Source organism: Podarcis cretensis (genome assembly GCF_951804945.1).
Source record: "Podarcis cretensis genome assembly, chromosome: 12".
Classification (NCBI taxonomy): Eukaryota; Metazoa; Chordata; class Lepidosauria; order Squamata; family Lacertidae; genus Podarcis; species Podarcis cretensis.
The window spans coordinates 49036507-49050412 of NC_137181.1; the positions used below are offsets into that span (position 1 = coordinate 49036507).

At 43.1% G+C, this 13906-nt stretch overlaps 1 protein-coding gene across 4 annotated transcripts in view; it reads left to right on the top strand.

The window, feature by feature from the left end:
* Positions 1-13906, top strand: part of ZDHHC3 (zDHHC palmitoyltransferase 3) — a 47854-nt gene that overhangs the window by 17367 nt on the left and 16581 nt on the right. For 3 of the 4 annotated variants that reach the window (XM_079947419.1, XM_079947422.1, XM_079947421.1), the window contains exons 2-4: positions 8126-8455; positions 10839-10963; positions 12337-12433. In XM_079947419.1, coding sequence (XP_079803545.1) covers positions 8150-8455; positions 10839-10963; positions 12337-12433 — 528 coding nt within the window. In that variant the 5' untranslated portion in view covers positions 8126-8149. Of the gene's footprint in view, positions 1-88; positions 233-8125; positions 8456-10838; positions 10964-12336; positions 12434-13906 lie in introns of all 4 variants that reach the window. The other variant, XM_079947420.1, reaches the window with a different exon arrangement.

Sequence of the window (13906 nt, forward strand, 5' to 3'; positions counted from 1 at the left end):
TATGTCAACGAAGGCGCTGTTGAAGGCTAACAGTTGCAGAAAAGCAAATACCTTGGAGAACATTTAGATCATTTATATATCTTCTCAGGAATGGCCAACTTCTCCCCAGCCAAGATGTGGAGGATCAAAGGCTCCGTGGTGATATTATCCTTATCAGGCCCAGAAGTTTGATGCCCCCTCCTCCCCATCCCACAGCCAAAGGCCCTAGTTGGCCCTGTATCCTGGTTGCTAGGTAAACCCTTTGCATTCAGTTTTGTACTATATTTTGGAGGCTGGATGTTTGTGGTTAATTGGAAGTGGCTTTTAGCGATATTAATATATATATATATATATTTAAAAGACATGGGAGTAGGTTCCAGACTTGCAGCCATTAGCTACTGAGCTTTGAATTAACTCGCTTTTACTCAGTGTAATTGAAAAAGCAAGGTTTATACAGTGACCAGGAATGTTTGTCTTTCTTCTGGCATTCCACACAGGTGGTTGTATTTTTTTTTTTTGTAAGCTGGTGGTTGTATTTGAATTCCTAACCCCTAACCTTCATGTTTGTGAGGAGATACTGTGAAAAATAAACAGGAATCCCAGTATTCCACAAGCGGGGTGTAGGTGCTACAAATGTTTGATGTATTGTGGTATTTTAATATTTTGTTGGAAGCTGCCCAGAGTGGCTGGGGAAGCCCAGCCAGATGGGCAGGGTATAAATAAATTATTATTATTATTATTATTATTATTATTATTATTATTACAGCACCCTCTCTACAGACGATTGTGCAAAAATACACCTTGTATTCTGACTTTTCCAGCTTCTTTACATGATTCCAAGTTCTACTGTTACATGAGAGGAAGAAAAACTCCCTTCTCCCTACTTTCCCTACACCATGGGAAATTTTATACACTTCTCTCATAGCCCACACTTAAGTCCAAATTCCATAACCTTTCCTCGTAGTTGCTCCAGCCCCCCGTTTGGGCTACCCTTTTCTGAAACTTTCCAGCTTTTACAACATCCATTTTGAGATGCGGCAACCAGAGCTGAACACAATATTCACAGCGCAGTCACACCATGAATATTGGCAGTTTTGCTTTCAATCTAATGATCCCTAACTTGGAATCTTTTCACGGCTGCCATTCACTTGGTCGACATCTTCATCGAGCAATCTGCCGGAAGCGTCTAGGTAAAGTCATGTGTTATTTGCCCTAGTGAACATCAGTTTGCACTCTCTTACATTGAACTGCATTTCTGATTATAATGCCCATTCACACAGTTTGGAGATATCCTTTTTGGTTTAAACCACCCAGAACAGTCAGCAAACCAAGCCATCCCATTCCTAACCCCCAAATGCCAATCAGTTAAAAACAAGTTAAAAAGCACCAGCCCCAATACAACAGACCCTTGGGAACCCCAATTCTCACACCCCTCCTTTGAGAGAACTGCCATTTTTCTCCCTACTCTTGAGACTTCCAATTCTTTAACCAGTTACTGCATCACCCCTATTGATGTGCTTATTGATGCTCTCAAAGTACAGTGGAACCTCGGGTTACGTTACCCTCTGGTAATGTAAACTTTGGGTTGCGAAAGCAGAAAACCCAGAAGTGTTTTGCCGCTGGTGCATGCGCAGAAGCGGTCCTCCGGTTGCGAAAACTTCGGGATACGGCCGGACCTCCAGAACGGATCCCATTCGCAACCAGAAGTACCACTGTATTCTGAAAGGACAAGACCTAACTCTGTGTAAGCCATGATGTTTCTTCTCCTGCAAGACGTTTTCTATATGCTTGCTGATTATATGTTTAATAATGCTTTCCACCAGTTTTCCTGGAACTAACATCAAGCTAATGCCTGTAATTTCTTGGGATCCACTTCTAAAAGTTGGTGTTCCGCCACTGGTTTTTGGTCCCTGCCAGTCTTGGGGGCGAATTACATATTTTTGTTAGAAAACGAGCAATTTCACATTTGAGTTCCTTTAAGAACTCTTGCGAGAATATCATCTGGAACTGTTGATTTGTTGGTTTTTAATTTGTCAGCAAGGCCTGGAATTCTGTCTCGATCGTCACTATTTCCTCGTGAGAAAATTAGGCATGGAGATTTCACTGTCAGCTTTCTCGGTCGGGGATGTTGTAGGTGTGCCATAATGATTTGTCAGATCGAAAGGGAAGGTTATTATCCCAATAATTTCAGTCACTTTTAAGGCACTTTTGGCTACGGTCAACAAGTACCCTGACTTTCCTATCCATTTAGCTTTTGAAAAGTCGTTAAAATGTTTGCTGCCTAGAGACAGGCGCTGCTTTCAATGGAGACTGTTCGTTCTTCTGCCAAGACTTTCTGATTTTCTTTTCTCTTCCTCTTAAAGAAGTCGTTGCTCTTCATGACTGTATTATTTGATTATAGGCAGCTCTGCCCTTCAAACTGCAGTATCTTGATGTTACTCATTCTTACAACAGCTCTGTGTAAGGTGTTACATAACTAATACTGCAGGTGGAGGAACAGGAATGAGTTCCAGTGATTTGCTCAAACCACAAAGTGCTTCTTGCTTCTCGCTTTAAGAATTGGTGCTCTCAGAAGGTCACCCTTGTATTTTGACACCACAAAGTGAGACGGTTGATAATCCATAACTGGATCGGAGAAGGACTACGGCGCTGTAAGGCTAAAAGCAGGCAAGAGTTTGAAACAGTGGTTTGAAGGCGCTTCGCTTACCCACACCTACGGCATTTCCCCCCAGTGTTGAATCTGGTCAGACAGGTTGGGGAGGTTTTGAGGAAAGAACCCCAGCTCCCTTCATTGGCTTTGCAGAAGATTTACTGATTGTTAGGTTTATAGCTTTGGAGTCTCCAGACAAGAGACTGGAGACACCTTTCCCCAACCTTGGCTTTTCCAGATGTTCTTGAAGTGCAACTCACAGCCAATATGGTCAGTGGTAGGGGGTTATGGGTGTTTTGGTCAAGCAACACCCAGAGGAGCCAAGGTTGGGGAAGGCTGATTTAGAGCAGTAATAATAATAATAATAATAATAATAATAATAATAATAATAATAATAATTTATTTATGCCCCTCCCTTCTGGTTGGCTTTCCCCAGCCACTATGGGCGGCTTCCAACCGAATATTAAAAACAATGCAGCATCAGACATTAAAAACTTCCCTAAACAAGGCCACCTTCAGTTGTCTTTTAAAAGTAAAATAGTTGTTTATTGCCTTGACATCTGCTGGGAGGCGCCACTACCAAGAAGGCCCTCTGCCTGGTTCCCTGTAACCTCACTTCTTGCAGCGAGGGAACCGCCAGAAGGCCCTTGGGAGCTGGACCTTAGTTGTCCGGGCTGGATGATGGGGGGGGGGCAGGGGACGCTTCTTCAGGTATACTGGGCCGATGCTGCTTAGGGCTTTAAAGGCCAGCACCAACACTTTGAATTGTGCTTGGAAACGTATTGGGAGCCAGTGTAGGTCTTTCAGGACTGGTGTTGTATGGTCTCGGCGGCCGCCCCCAGTCACCAGTCTAGCTGCCGCATTCTGGATTAATTGCATTTTCTGAGTCACCTTCAGTGGTAGCCCCACATAGAGCACATTGCAGTAGTCCAAGCGGGAGATAACCAGAGCATGCACCACTCTGGCGAGACAGTCTGCGGGCAGGTAGGGTCTTAGCCTGCATACCAGATGGAGCTGATAAACAGCTGCCTTGGACACAGAATTGACCTGCATCTCTATGGACAGCTGTGAGTCCAGAATGACTCCCAGGCTGCACACCTGGTCCTTCAGGGGCACAGTTACCCCATTCAGGATCAGGGAGTCCACCTCGATTCCCGGAAGCTTGGTGGCTATTCTGAGAGGATGGAGCAGGATGGATTTGATTTAAATCAAATTGATTTAAATCACTGGTCGGTAAGACTTGATTTAAATCTTTTTTTATACAAAGGCTCAGTCTTGCTGGTATAATCTTAATATTTACAGCCAGATGAAGGTTTCATTTTTGGAATAATAATTTTTCAGAGTAGTTTTTATAGTTATATCAAAAAAATACTGATTTGTTTGTACTATTAGAAATACATAGACCGATAATTATGAAATTATTGTGAGGTTTATTAAGTTAACAGTTTATATTTGGGCAACTTCTCCGCTGTACTTTATTGGAAGGAGAAAAAGAATCATTTCCATAATAACAATTTAAACAATTTAACTAAAATAGATTCTGTGTATATAAACTTGCAAAGGAACAATGGGATTAAGGTTTTTCCTCCACACTGTATGTTTATTATATAACATTTTTCCTGTGAAGAAAAGGCATGTTATCTCTGCAGACACAAATTCACACTTTTGAGAACTGCAAAAGCAAGCATCTGTGATAATAGCTTCTCGTTAGAAAAACTGCCCCAAATAATCTTCGAGAAACCTCTGGAAGAGCGTGACATTGTGAATGGATTAATGGAATTCATTTACCAAAATATTTCAAACATTGCATACAAAGCCTCATGCTACATACTTAAAAACAAATCCTTATTTCCTTATGAATAGCCATTGAACTATAATGTAACTTAAATAGAAAATCTTTACAAAGATTTTTCCTCCAAAAGCATTTTATTTTTAAAAACCCATTTGAATTTTTTAAAAATCCTATTTTTATTTTTTTTAAATAAAAAGTCATTCATTTTTATCCACCCTGGAATGGAGGCAAATGTAGTTCTGGTTGGCTTCAAGAATAGGAAGCTGCCATCGCTGTGGTTATCACTGCAGACGGAGCATTGCCATCCATGGGGGGTGGCGAAGCTGCAAACGTGGAGTGTTTTGATCTTTAATTCTCAGCATTTGGACATTTGCCGAGTATGGGGAGATGGGGGGCAATGCAGCATTACCATCTGTATCCCAGATTCCGAAAGGAAGTCAGTGATTTGTTGTTGTTGTTTAGTCGTGTCCGACACTTCGTGACCCCATGGACCAGAGCACACCAGGCACTCCTGTCTTCCACTGCCTCCTGCAGTTTGGTCAAACTCATGCTGGTAGCTTCGAGAACACTGTCCAACCATCTTGTCCTCTGTCGTCCCCTTCTCCTTGTGCCCGCTATCTTTCCCAACATCAGGGTCTTTTCCAGGGAGTCTTCTCTTCTCATGAGGTGGCCAAAGTATTGGAGCCTCAGCTTCAGGATCTGTCCGTCCAGTGAGCACTCAGGGCTGATTTCCTTAAGAACTGATCCTCTTGCAGTCCATGGGACTCTCAAGAGTCTCCTCCAGCACCATAATTCAAAAGCATCAATTCTTCGGCAATCAGCCCTCTTTATGGTCCAGCTCTCACTTCCATACATAAGTCAGTGATAAACTTGTTTAATTGCTGAGTCTCACTCGTTGGATCATCACCTGGTCACGGTGAGTGGGCTTGCACATTCCTATGACCCTTGCGAGTGAAGCTGACGGGAATCTCATAAAGAAGCAAAGATCACCAGTGTTGAAGCAATGATTCTTCAACATCAGCTTTGTTGGACTGATGGTCATCTGGTTTGGATACCTGATGATTGCCTTCCAAAGCAACTACTCTATTCCAAACTTAAAAATGGAAAGCGTAATGCTGGTGGTCAACAAAAGAGGTTTAAAGACTGTCTCAAGGCAAATTTTAAAAAATGTAGTATAAACGCCAACAATTGGGAAACACTTGCCTGCGAGCGATCCAATTGGAGAACAGCTTTTACCTAAGGTGTTGTGGGCTTTGAAGACACTCAAACTCAGGGTGCAGGGGAGAAATGAGCTAAGAGGAAGGCAGGCTTGGCAAATCCACACCATGATCAACTCCCACCCGGAAACCCATGTCCCCACTGTGGAAGGACATGTGGATCCAAAATTGGCCTCCATAGTCACTTACAGACTCATTGTTAAAACCATTTTTATGGAAGACAATCTTCCTCAGCTACGAGTGATTGCCAGAGAAGAAAGAATTGCTCTGTTTAATGTTTTCCCCATTGGCAATTGGAAATTACAGGTTTTTAAAAAATCCAGTGAATATTTAAAGTGGTGGGTAGAAGGGAGGTTACTGGATTTCTAGGGCTTTTCGCAATTTAAGTCTTGAATATGATTAACGCATTGAAAACTAGCGTGAAGCTGTAGCACAGAAGAGTCTCTTCACAGACTGTACCGTATTTTTCGCTCCATAGGACGCACTTTTTCCCCTCCAAAAATGAAGGGGAAATGTGTGTGCGTCCTATGGTGCGAATGCAGGCTTTCGCTGAAGCCTGGAGAGCGAGAGGCATCGGTGCGCACCGACCCCTCTCGCTCTCCAGGCTTCAGGAAGCTATCCGCAAGCCTTGCAAGCCCGGCGGGAGTTCCCGCGAGCTCACGAGGCTTGCGGGCAGCAGCCTGCAGCACCAGCGAGTGTCCACAAGCCTTGCGCGCCCGGCGGGAGGTCCCGCCGAGCGCACGAGGCTTGGGGCGGCAGCCTGCCGCCCGAAGCACGCGGAGCCCTCCGGAGGGCTCCCCGTACTTCGGGCGAGTGTCTGCAAGCCTTGCGCGCCCGGCGGTAGGTCCCGCCAGGCGCGCAAGGCTTGGGGCGCCAGCCTGTTGCCCAAAGCACAGGGAGCCCTCCGGAGGGCTCCCCATACTTGGGCGAGTGTCTGCAAGCCTTGCGCGCCGGCGGGAGGTCCCACCGGGCGCACGAGGCTTGGGGCGGCAGAAGGGTCTCCTTCTGTTCCTTCTCCAGGTTCGCTGAAGGGCGATGCCCCTTCTCCCTCTCTGCGCAGCACCTCTCCTTTGAAGGAGGGGCGCTGGGCAGAGAGAGAGAAGGCGCAGCGCTCCTTCAGCGACGCGTCTGTCCTGGCTTCTGCTTTAGCCCTGCGCAGCCTCTTTGGCCAGGGGGAGCCTTCATCCCGCTGCCCTGAAGAGGCTTGGCGCAGTTACCCCAGAAGCCAGAACAGCCACACGGTATCCCAGAAGCCAGATCCCTCTTGCTGTTCTGGCTTCTGGGGTTCAGAATAACTTTTTCTTGTTTTCCGCCTCCCAAAACTAGGTGCGCCCTATCCTCCGGTGCGCCCTATGGTGCGAAAAATACGGTAATTTCTTTTGTCTTGGTTAAGATGCCAAAACAATGCAGAAATAGGTATTTCAGTAATCCAGCAACTTTCTTCCTCATACACTAGATTTGTTTTCAGGAGTGTCCTAGTCCTATTTTGTTGGAAATTGATTAAAAACAAAACACAAAAACCCAACCTATTCCAGCTAAAAATAAATATCTTCTTGGTAACCATCCCCTACCGGCCTTCTCTAAACAGTAGTAAATGCAGAATACTTACTTGTGCATAATGTAGCCCATGCTCTGTTCAACAAGTTTTTAATTTGTGGACCTTGAGCAATTTCCATTTATGTGTTTGCTCAATCTGAACAGTGATAATTAGAATAATCAGCTCTCGGTTTTGCAATGAGATTGTCATTAATTACATATAACCCATATTAAGGAATAGAATTCCTCATTTGAATTTTTAGAACATTCTCAGGAACTGATTGTGTATGTGGATATAGTTTTGTGTCTCTCTCTGTGTGTAATACAACATGGAACATTTCTTTATGGATTCCACTTGCGTATCAAAACAGCCTGAGAACTCATTTCAATTGTACCTATACTGTAAAATAAAACTTGTCGCCATCAGCCTCTACGATGAAAACGAGCCATTTGTGGTTTGGAAATTACAAGTGTGGCAGAATAGTAGGTGCTTGTAGCATTCGTAGACGAACTCAAGTTTCATTAACAATTTTCCCTTATGTCCCTGTGCAATATTGATCTTTTAAACTTAAAAAAGAATCAGTCCATAATCGGATATATATAAAAACCCAAATTTATTCATATTAATTTTAATGTTAATGCATCATGCCAAAATGTGTTTGGTTGTGAAGTGTTGCGTACATAACATTGGGTTGTTGTTTTTATTTTTATTAGGTATTTTGTGGTTTTATATCTTGATTTTATTCTGTGAACCACCCTAAGACCCCCAGGTATAGGGCGGTGTATTAAATAAATTCAATAAATAACCACCACTACCTTTTTGTATTTTTTTAAACAAGCCCCCCAAAGAATCCCCCTTTCCCTCATGAGAATTGCATGACTTAGAGGCGATCCCCTTTGACGAAGTTCATGAGACGAACGACGGTTATTTATTTTTAATCTTTTTTCCAGATCCAAGAATGGACATTATAGCCTATGATGATTACTCCAATCCACCGATGCAGAGATATTGAGAGGAAACCGGAATACCTTCAACCGGACCAGTGCGTTCCACCTCCCAGCCGCGGTTCCTCGGGAACAATGTGGTTTATCCGTGATGGCTGTGGTATTGCCTGTGCGGTCGTCACTTGGTTCCTGGTCTTCTATGCCGACTTTGTGGTCATCCTCGTGATGCTGCTTCCCTCCAGAGACTATATTTACAGCGTGATCAATGCCATCGTTTTCAACACATTGGCGTTCCTGGCTCTGGCTTCGCACATGAGAGCTATGGTAACAGATCCAGTAAGTTTCCTCTTGGAATATATTAACCAGCTGCTAGCTAGTTCTCTTGTTCTTTTGAGAGTGATTTAAAAGGTAAAAAGGTAAAGGTACCCCTGCCCGTACGGGCCAGTCTTGACAGATTCTGGGGTTGTGCGCCCATCTCACTTAAGAGGCCAGGGGCCAGCGCTGTCCGGAGACACTTCCGGGTCATGTGGCCAGCGTGACATCCCTGCTCTGGCCAGAGCCAGAGCCAGAGCCGCACACGGAAACGCCGTTTACCTTCCCGCTGGTAAGCGGTCCCTATTTATCTACTTGCACCCGGAGGTGCTTTCGAACTGCTAGGTTGGCAGGCGTGAGAGTGATTTAGGGACTAAATATTCTAGAACCTGTTGAACACACGCATACACGATACAGTGGAACATTGGTTCTTGAACGGCTTAGTTCAAGTAATGTAATGTAATGTAATGTAATGTAATGTTTTATAATGTTTTATAATGTTGTACTGTTTTAGTGTTGTTAGCCGCCCTGAGCCCGGCTTCGGCTAGGGAGGGCGGGATATAAATAAAATTTATTATTATTATTAGTTGACGAACAAATGAACACCGCAAACCTGGAAGTAAGTGTTCTGGTTTTTGAACGTTTCTCGGAAGCCGAACATCCGACGCGGCTTCCGCTTGAGTGCAGGAAGTTCCTGCAGCCAATCAGAAGCCGTGCCTTGGTTTTTGTACGGTTTTGGGAGTTGAACGGACTTCCGGAATGGATTGAGTTTGAGAACCAAGGTTCCACTGTGTTGATAAAGCGTCTGAGTGGGAAGAACTTGAATTATTTGAAGCATTGTCCCTTTATATGCATTTTTGTGGGGGTGGGGCAGATCATAATACTGGAGTCATGATTAAGAGAAGCTATGGAGTCACAATAAGGCATCAATTGAATAAGATATGAAGGAGGATGGAGAAGAAATCTGTCCTTTTCTCTCTCTTCAGTAGTATGTGCAACGTTGCTGACATGTCGTGGCATGAAAAGCTGGGGAAAGCCTGCCTTGCATTCCTGTTTCTTTGGGAAAGTTCCACCGCGACTAAAATCTATTCTGAATAAAAGCATTTCGTGTTAGCACTGGCTAGTGGCTATTGAAGGACACCCAAGTTTTATCCAAGTGTATTTTAACTGTGGTCCTGTCTAAAGCACTTTTTCAAGCTTTCAGCTCTTTAGAGGGCTGCAAGATTGAAATTTCAATGAGAAAGCGGCTTTCCCCTTTGTGTGTAAGTCCTGACTTATGTTCTTATCTGGATTATTGCCCAAATGTTATCTATTCAGCTTGCAAATTTGTAACAGATGACATAGATGGGAATCTCCCAGTCTAGCAAAATGGGTGGGTCTGTTTTCATTTTCCTAAACTTTTATTTGGAGTTCTAGCCGACCTCAAAAGATGCATACAAATCCATGGTCTTCCCTCTAACCCTATATTGTTTCACATTTCAAATGAGCAGGACTTCCATTAACGATAGCTTCCCATTACACTTGAACAGGGAAACTGTGATTCATGGCTTCAGAATAAGTCAGAATAAGAAGCCATGTTTTGAAGTTGTCTTAGTTTCCAACCTTGCTCTGAAGTCGCTAACCAAAGTTACCCAGTTTGGGTATACAGTGGTACCCTGGTTCTCAAACTTAATCTCTTCCAGAAGTCCGTTCCAAAAGCAAAACATTCCAAAACCAAGGCGCGCTTTCCCATAGAAAGTAATGCAAAAAGGATTAATCCGTTCCAGATTTTTAAAAACAACCCCTAAAACATCATTTTAGCATGAATTTTACAAGACCATGGATCCATAAAATGAAAGCAATAAACAATGTACTGCAGTCACACAATCCATCAATCAGTAGCTGAACTGGGTTCCACACATTCACAAAAACAAAACAAAAAAGAACTGCAAAAACAAAAACACAAAATAAATAACAAAAACTGACAGACCTCAGCGTAACACTCAAAATGGAAGTGTAGCACTCAAATCCGAAGCGTAACACTCAAAACGGAGCACGTTCGGCTTCCGAAAAATGTTCACAAACTGGAAAGCTTACTTTCGGGTTTGCAGTGTTTGGGTTCCAAGTTGTTTGAGTACCAAGGCATTTGAGAACCAAGGCACCACTGTAATGGGAAACTATAGTTCATGGAAGAGTTCTAGGCTGGCTGTGCCAACCCTGGAGGTGAGAGTGAAGGGCCCGTGTTTTTTAACTTCTCAGAATGTCTGCACTGGTGTTGAATACATTTCAACAAAACTCTGTTAATGCACCTAGGAGAGCAAAGTTTAACTTACCCTGTATATTCAGCAGTTCTGTGATGGGGCCTACTGACGTTTTTTTTATGATAGGGACTGAAAGCACTCCGAAACCCTTATATTTTCATTTGCAGGGTGCAGTCCCCAAAGGTAACGCCACAAAAGAGTTCATAGAAAGTTTGCAACTGAAGCCGGGGCAAGTCGTTTACAAGTGTCCAAAATGCTGTAGCATCAAACCCGACAGAGCGCATCACTGCAGGTACGGGCACATTCTTTCGTTTATGGTTTACTTATGATGATGAGGTGGATGGCTTGATGCATTACATCTGCAGTAATCCAATTTAGGGCGGGTTATACCATTATTGTGATGCAAACACATTTCCATGTTTCATTTGCACCTTGGCAGCATTTCGGCTCTTGTGACCTCAAGCTTTTGGCCAAGTGGAAATAATTCTATTGCTATCTGGTATCTGGAGAAAACATGGGTCTTTGAAGCGGATGGAATTCCACTTTGATTTATATAAAGTTGTACCTTGGAAGTCGAACGGAATCCGTTCTGGAAGTCAGTTTGACTTCCAAAATGTTCGAAAACCAAAGCGTGGCTTCTGATTGGCTGCAGGAAGCTCCTGCAGCCAATCAGAAGCCGTGGAAGCCCCCTTGGTCATTCGGCTTCCGAAAATAGTTCACAAACCGGAACAGTGACTTCTGGGTTTGTGACATTCGGGAGCCAAAACGTTTGAGAACTAAGCTGTTCGAAAACCAAGGTACGACTGTATAATTTTATTAAGTTTTCTGTTTTACAATTTACAGTGGTACCTCGGGTTAAGTACTTAATTCGTTCCGGAGGTCCGTACTTAACCTGAAACTGTTCTTAACCTGAAGCATCACTTTAGCTAATGGGGCCTCCTGCTGCTGCTGCGCCGCCGGAGCCCGATTTCTGTTCTCATCCTGAAGCAAAGTTCTTAACCTGAAGCACTATTTCTGGGTTAGCGGAGTCTGTAACCTGAAGCATATGTAACCTGAAGCGTATGTAACCCGAGGTACCACTGTGTAAAGCACTCATTTTTACATACTTAAGATATCAATGACTTCTCTTCTTCTCTTTCCATGGTTCATTTTACACATCATAAATCCGTGCATATTTTACAAAAACTATACCATTCAGTATTCCATTATTGCATGCATCAAAACTTGTTTACACTGTTGAATTTATCTTAATGCTGCCATCGTTTTCAGCAGTACACAATTATTTCCCATATATTCAGTAAACGTTTTCCAATCTTCTTTATACATATGTTCTCTTTGTTCTCTTATTCTATATGTTAAGTCTGCGAGTTGTGCATATTCTGTTAGCTTGCCATTCTTTAGTTGGGACCTCGCTCGTTTTCTATTTTTGGGCTAACAAAACACGAGCCACAGTAGTAGCATACATAAATAACCATTTTTGACACCTGGGAATTTCAGTCTGAATTATCCCCGACAGAAAGGAATCTGGTTTTTTGGGGGAAAGTACTTTTAAACATTTTTTTCTTCCTTCATTATGGATCATTTCCCAATACTCATTTACCCTTTTACAAGTCCACAAGGATTTTCCATGTGCATTCGATTTACAGTGTGCCCTTTCTCTTTTAGTGTTTGCAAGAGATGTATACGGAAAATGGATCACCACTGCCCATGGGTTAACAACTGCGTGGGAGAAAACAACCAGAAGTACTTTGTACTGTTTACAGTAAGTAGTTCATTGTGTGGATTTTTCCTGGAATTCATAAAGGGGCCTTGAAACGTCAAGTGGGACTTCTGTGGTTATCAGTATAATTACACTGCAATTCTTACGGGAAAGTAATAGATTGTTAACACTGCAAAATGTCCGGGGCAAAGTAGTTTAAAAGGATAAAAGCAAGCTGGCAAAGGTATCCATTATTAGCTATTTAAAGAATCCCATCTTGGATTGGATCAGATTTCACAGTGGTGGTCAACACATATACATATATGTATATTTATGTACAAATATATGTACACACACACACACTTATGCGAAAAAGAAGGTATACCCTCTTTGAATTCTGTGATTTTACATATCAGGACATAATAACAATTATCCATTCCTTAGCAGGAATGTTTCTTCTGTATCTGCAGAAGTGTGCATGTTTGTTTGTGTATCTGAAGAAGTGTGCATGCACATGAAAACTTATACCCAGAACAAACTTATTTGGTCTCCAAGGTGCTACTGGACAATTTTTTAAATTTTTAAAAGTTTTTATTTACCATATTTTTTGCCCTATAGGACACACTTTTTCCCCTCCAAAAATGAAGGGGAAATGTGTGTGCGTCCTATGGGGCGAATGCAGGCTTTCGCTGAAGCTTGGAGAGCGAGAGGGGTCGGTGCGCACCGACCCCTCTTGCTCTCCAGGCTTCAGGAAGCTATCCGCAAACATTGCAAGCTCGGCGGGAGTTCCCGGGGGCTCGCAAGGCTTGCGGGCAGCAGCCTGCAGCCGACAAGCTCGGGGGACAGCGGGGAGGCGGAGCGCCGCCATCCCGCTGTTCCCCGACCTGGTTTGGATTCCCCGACCTGATTTGGGGGGGGGGGGGAATAAAGGAATTTTTTTTCCCCTTTATTCCCCCCCCCCAAAAAAAAACACACTAGGTGCATCCTGTGGGCCGGTGCGCCCTATGGGACGAAAAATATGGTATTTATTTCGACTGCGTCAGACCAACACGGCCACCTATCTGAATTAAAAAACTTAAGTTCACCTTATGATTAAATAGCTTGTAGAACCACCTTTAGTAGCAATAATTTGAAGTAATGGTTTTCTGTATGTCTTTATCAGTCTCTCACATCGTTGTGGAGGAATTTTGGCCAGTGTTAGAACCTGGGATGGAAAAACTAGGAGCAAAATGGCTTTTGGGACCTGGGTTGTGGGTGAATGTCTAGTCGACACTAGGGTATGTGTGGTCAACACTTTTTATTTATTATTTTGATGAGCATGAACTAATATGCATTCACGTAAGTGACATATTGTTAATACCACATTTTAAGCAGAAAATTTGACACGTTTAATTTGGTGTTTACAATAAAAATATTGGTACCGTACTTGAGTTTTCAAAACACTCTACTCTTTATTGTTAAACTCCTTAACATATTGTCTATTCTTAATGTATACTTCAAGGCTTCAAATCACATACATTTCAGTAATCCTTGAGT